Source organism: Microtus ochrogaster, chromosome 2, assembly GCF_000317375.1.
Source record: "Microtus ochrogaster isolate Prairie Vole_2 chromosome 2, MicOch1.0, whole genome shotgun sequence".
NCBI lineage: Eukaryota > Metazoa > Chordata > Mammalia > Rodentia > Cricetidae > Microtus > Microtus ochrogaster.
The window spans coordinates 22,437,512-22,443,511 of NC_022010.1; the positions used below are offsets into that span (position 1 = coordinate 22,437,512).

General features: G+C 53.5%; 1 protein-coding gene across 2 annotated transcripts in view; it reads right to left on the reverse strand.

Moving 5' to 3' along the window:
- Positions 1-185: 185 nt before the first annotated feature.
- The window catches only part of Mlxipl (MLX interacting protein like), a 34,924-nt gene continuing 29,109 nt past the window's right edge, over positions 186-6,000 (reverse strand). The window contains exons 9-17 of one of the 2 annotated variants that reach the window (XM_005344635.2): positions 4,679-5,228; positions 4,377-4,444; positions 4,145-4,298; positions 3,880-3,995; positions 3,671-3,790; positions 3,423-3,550; positions 2,318-2,441; positions 1,445-1,574; positions 186-867 (exon numbers count right to left, since the gene is read on the reverse strand). In XM_005344635.2, the coding sequence (XP_005344692.1) occupies positions 749-867; positions 1,445-1,574; positions 2,318-2,441; positions 3,423-3,550; positions 3,671-3,790; positions 3,880-3,995; positions 4,145-4,298; positions 4,377-4,444; positions 4,679-5,228 (1,509 nt within the window). In that variant the 3' untranslated portion in view covers positions 186-748. Of the gene's footprint in view, positions 868-1,444; positions 1,575-2,317; positions 2,442-3,422; positions 3,551-3,670; positions 3,791-3,879; positions 3,996-4,144; positions 4,302-4,376; positions 4,445-4,678; positions 5,229-6,000 lie in introns of both variants that reach the window. The other variant, XM_005344634.2, reaches the window with a different exon arrangement.

Sequence of the window (6,000 nt, forward strand, 5' to 3'; positions counted from 1 at the left end):
CAACCATCTGTACTGAGATCTGGCGCCCTCCTCTGGCCTGCGGGCATACATCAAGGCAGAATGTTGTATACATAATAAATAAATTAAAAAAAAAAGTGGTTTATGACCCACAGGGCCCCTGTAAAGCCACCTGGGGCTGCTCCACGTTCTCTGTGTCCCACAGTTGTGCTGCCATCACACCAACACCCTTGCAGATAGCTTTGCTTTTATTGTTCAAGAATATTTTTATAAAATCCACATACACACACACACATCTACATACATGCAAGATGCCCTGCTCCGGTCACCCCTTTCCCTGATGGCTTCTGGCATCAGATCTCAGTGGCCACCCAGGAAGCCACCCTACAGTTCCCCATGTCGCCAGTACAGGGGCAAAGAGAGGGGATCTCCTGTTCTGCCTCCCTGCTCAGGAACAAAGGAAGGGTGATGCCCTTTGTCCGAAAGCAGGGAGTCATGAGGACACAGGTTGACCGCATCTCTCCTCGGAGCTCCCTGAGTGGCTAGCTTAGGTCCCCAGCGTCACAGCTGCTAATAATGCCTTTGGGGTCCTCTGTTATTAGATGGAGTATGAGTCACCAGAGCGCACAGCATTCGTATAGTGCGGGGATGGGAACTGGGTTCTTTTCCATCCACAGGAGGTGGTAAGTGTAAACCCTGGAACCTGCTAGACTCCCAGGGAAACAGTTAGCCAGGATCAAGAGGGGAGTGCCCACGAGTTAGCCCTGGGACGTGGAAACTTTCACCAGGATTAGAATGGTCTGCCCAGGGTACCCTCAGTGACTGCCCGTGTGGCTTGTTCAGGCACACGGCTCGGATCGGTCAGGATGCTGGTCGATGTACTGAGCTGGCGAAGGGAATTCAGGACAGCTGGAAGAAGAGGGGGAGTTAGGGATGGAGTCAAGAACATGGGAGAAATGCCAGCTAGCTAAGCAGGTGGCTGTTCCCAGGACCTCTTTCTTTAGGCATTTTAGAGACTCAAGGACCATCCAGGGTGTGATATGGTGGAATGGCCTCAAACCCTAAGCTGTATTCAAGATAGGCAAGACTTGGGAACCAGGCAGGCTGGGTTTCAAATCTCTGCTCTGAAGTCCCACAAGTGTGAGTGTGTGTGTGTGTGTGTGTGTGTGTGTGTGTGTGTATGATACTGGAGACTGAACTCAGGGTCTTGTGCATGATGATGTAAGTGTTCTTCTGCTCAGCCAAGTCCCCAGCCCCTCACTGGGGGGATTCTAGGTAGGGGCTCTACCACTGAGCCACACCCCATCCCTCACTGGGGGATTCTAGGCAGGTGCTCTACCACTGAGCCATGTTCCAGGCTCCTCATTGGAGGATTCTAGGCAGGGGCTCTACCACTGAGCCATGTTCCAGGCTCCTCATTGGTGGATTCTAGGCAGGTGCTCTGCAAGGTCTTACATGTTAGTAGGCAGAAAGATGGCTCACGTACTTGGTCGGAGAGCAGGCAGAGAACAGTACTGGTCTAGCCAAGCCAGTGAGGTCTGGCGGAGGCTGTGCAAGCTTGTGGTTGACACCATCCCATTGAAGGACTCAAACAAAGGCCGGATGAGGATGCTGAACTGGGCGTGGAGTCAAGGAACACATCAGTGGTCCAGACAGCACTCAACAAACAGCTATGACACTGGACCCAAGTCAGTGCCAAGAAAAGGCTGTCACTGTCTAAATGTGAACGCTATGGGAAGTCACTCTGCCCCCCTCCCTCCCTGCCAAGGATTGTTCAGAATCTCTCTATCCTTCTGCTTAGTTCCTCCAGAGCCCTTATTCTGTATTAGCCCATCCCACATCTCTAGGCTCAGTCAAGAACACAAATACTGACCTGATGCCACAGGCTTGTAATTCCGGCCATTCAGAAGACTGGTGGCAGAAGGATCGCAAGTTTGGGGCTACCCTAGCCAACTTAGTGAAAATTTGTCTCAAAATAAAAAGCTAAAAGAGAGCTGGGATGGAGCTCCTGTCCAATCTCTAGTATGGGAAATCAACCTCAACTCAACCCTGGATTCAGGAAAAAGTGGATGCCCTGCCTTCTCTAGACCTAGCACGATTTGGACTTTCGATCTTCCAGACTGCCTTCAGGGACATTTCCCAACTGCATTACCACCCCCACCCCGGCCCGCCCTGCTCTCCCTCCCTCTCAGCTGACAAGCATTCTTGCAATCCCAGGGCCTGACAACAGAGGGCAGAACCAAAGCCCATTTCCTGGGGTCCTATGGCTCAGCCTGTGGTCTAATACATAGCCTGGTCTGACTGTAGCAACAGCAGCTATCACTATTACCCTCAGGCCATCAGCCCAAGTTAAGGATACTACCCAGAACTTCCAGTTGTGCAGTGTGCGGGTCCGGACATAGTCATCAAACATGTCACGCATCTGGTCAAAGCGCTGATGTGTGATGGGCACCCCAGTGGCTGGCAGCTGCTGCTGGCACAAGCTATAGATGGAAAAAATCAGGGAGTATGAGGACGCGCCTCCTTTACCTCAGCTCTTAAGTACTTTTTGCTTGTTTGTTTGTTTTTTTGTTTTCTGAGACAGTGTTTCTCTGTGTAGCCTTGGCTGTCCTGGAACTTGCTTTGTAGACCAGGTTGACCTTGAACAGAGATCTGCCTGCCTCTGCCTCCCAAGTGCTGAGATTAAAGGTGTACATCACTACAACCAGCCTTGTTTTTATTATTGATATTTATTGAGGCAGCCTTGTTTTTTTTATTGATATTTATTGAGGCAGCCTTGTTTTTTTATTGATATTTATTGAGGCAGCCTTGTTTTTTTAAATTAATTATGTATTTATTTCTTTTCCTGTGGCTTCGTGTTTGTCCTACATATATGTCTGTGTGAAGTTGTCTGATCCCCTGAAACTAGTTACAGGCAGTAATGAGCTGCCATGTGGATGCTGGGAATTGAACCCAGGTCCTCTGGAAGAACAGCCAGTTCTCTTAACTGCCGAGCCATCTCTCCAGCCCCTTGTTTTGTTTTTTAAGGTGCTGGAGATGGAATCCAGTTCTTGCAGATGCTATGCAAGCGCCCTACCACAAACCACATCTCTAGTCCCTCACTGGGGGATTCTAGGCAGGTGCTCTACCACTGAGCCACACCCCAGCCCCTCACTGGGGGATTCTAGGCAGGTGCTCTACCACTGAGCCACACCCCAGCCCCTCTCACTGGGGGTCTCTAGGCAGGGGCTCTACCAGTGAGCCACACCCCAGCCCCTCACTGGGGGATTCTAGGCAAAGGTTCTACCAGTGAGCCACACCCCAGCCCCTCACTGGGGGACTCTAGGCAGGGGTTCTAACCAGTGAGCCACACCCCAGCCCCTTACTGGGGGATTCTAGGCAGGGGCTCTAACCAGTGAGCCACACCCCAGTCCCTCACTGGGGGATTCTAGGCAGGCATTCTGCTGAGCTTCACCCCTGCTTACTTGATGGCGGCATTGAGCTCCTCTATCTCATCCCGCAGCTGCTGTGCCTCCTCCTGCATGGCTGCCCGTTCCTGCTGCAGCATCAGGATGTATTCGGCAGTCTTCTGCAGTGTTGTTGCTTTGCTCACCTGCGGGCGCCACCAGTGTGGGCCTCTGTGCTGGCAGACCCTGGGATCTGGTGTTGGGTGTTGGTCCAAGGAGGGGCTCCATGACTCTAAGGGAATGTGCATCTCTGGCTAGGGGCTCACCTTGAGACTGGGCTGGGCACTGAGCGTGCTCACAAGTCCGTGGAGGGTGTCGAATCCTAGCTTGATATTGAAACGCCTCTTCTGCTCGGCAGAGATGTGTGTGATGCGCCGGTTCTCCATCTTGGAAACAGAACGTGAGATGAGGCTAAGAGAAGCCGGGGGTAGGATTGGTAACAGTTGCATCTTGGCGGTCAGGAGACTGTACATACCTTGTTATTGTCTATGCGACCCCGGTTTAGGATAGGTTGAGGGGGAGATAGGTGGACACTCAGTGCCCCCGGGGGTGGTATGGAGTTGAGATCCCCTGATAATCGCCGCTCACTGCCTGTGGCAGGGACAGACCAGGACAGACGGACACACAAGAGAGAAGGTCCCCTTGCCCCGTCCCTGTCATTCCGATCACAGTCACAGCCCCCCTCATCTTTCCCCTCCCGCCTTCCTCTAAGACCCACAATCCCTCCAGCCCCTATTTACCGCTGGGTGCTGGGGGTGAGAGCCGCTCTGCTTTGGGGACAATCAGGGACCTGGGAGGGGCCAATGTGGCTGGGCCTGGAGGTGGCTGAGGTGGTGTAGGGGCCGGGATTGGGGGAAAGAAGGCACGGGCACGGGGGAATTCAGAGACTGTATCCTGCTGGGATGGAGAAGGGCAGAGAGTTGGGGTAAAGGCCCTAGAGTGGCCCTTACATCCCAGTGCCCACCATCTTACCGGAGACTCTGCAGGCCGGAGGAGGGTGCTGGGCACAGCTGGAGGTTCCAGTGCTTGCTCAGGCTTGGCTGGGTACAGGCAGTACTATGAGGACCACTAGACTGGCCCAATCAAGTCCATCACCAATTAAGACCCCGTCTTGCTCCCCAGCAGCCCACGCACCTTATCAGATATAGCTCAAGTCTCTAACATCATTCCACTCTCTCTCTGTCCCCCAAGCTCACCCTAGAACCCTAGCCTTCTGCCCTAGTAGCCTGCCCACTCCCTCCCAGCACCTTGTCCACCTGCCTCCCCCATCTCACCTGCCCTGAGAAGCTGTGTAAGGCAGGGGTTGTTGTCTCTGGCAGTGGCGGTGGGGCTGGCAGTGGTAGGGGCCAAGGTAGGGGGGCTGGCTTTCCGGCCACCTGGGGACGGGGTGGAGGGCTTGCATCTGGGCTGCACATCCTGAGGTATGGCGAAGTGAGGCCTAAAGGCAGGCTCTGGGTACCCAGGGGGCAGATGGTCTACAGGGAACGGGGCGGGGCCAGGGCTAGGGCCAGGCTGTGGCGGCGTGGGAACGAAAGTGGTAGGAGCAGGAAGAGTAGGCACTCCTGGAGCAGGTGGGACTGTGGTGAAGGGGAACCTGGCGGAGAAGAGGGGCTCTTCTGGCAACAAAGTGGGAGCTGGAGCCATTGTAGGGAAGTGAGCTGGGGTGCAGGGCTGTAAGCCCTGTGCCTTGACAGGGGTGGGGTATGGAAGAAGAGGAGGAGGCATAGGAGTAGGTGGGATCTTGGTCTTTGGGTCTTCGGGAAGAAGGAAGTCAGAACTCATAAAGGTACTGGGGTCCAAGGGTCCAGGGCAGCTGTTCCGAGCCTAGATGAGGGGCAAGGGAGACAGAATGATACTCACAAGAGCAGGGGAGGGACCTGCCTGTACCCACCGGGAAACCTCTGTCCAGGCCATGTCCTGGACAGGGTACTGAGGACACGGGAGAACTGATCCACACACATGCACATACTGGAAATCATAATCTAATGTACAATTGTACCCTGGTACGAATTGTATGCACAAATTATCTGATCCATTCACCCACCGGATAACTTATCCAATACAGCTATTAATCTAGTCTTCATTTATCTATCCATCTGTTCGCTAATTATCCACCAGTCTATCCTTCCGGTTATCCACCCTTCATCCATCGAAACACGAACTCATTCACCAGTCTCATTGTTCATTCTTCATCCATCCATCCATCCATCCTTCCATCCATCCTTCCATCCATCCTTCCATCCATCCACCCACCCACCCACCTATCCATCCATCCATCCATCCATCCATCCATCCACCCACCCATCCATCCATCCACCCACCCACCCGTCCATCCATCCATCCATCCACCCATCCATCCTTCCATCCATCCATCCACCCACCCACCCATCCATCCTTCCATCTATCCAACCATCCATCCATCCATCCTTCCACCCATCCACCCATCCATCCATCCACCTATCCATCCACCCACCCACCCATCCATCTATCCATCCTTCCATCCATCCATCCATCCATCCATCCATCCATCCATCCATCCATCCATCCTTCCATCCATCCACCCACCCATCCATCTATCCAACCATCCATCCATCCA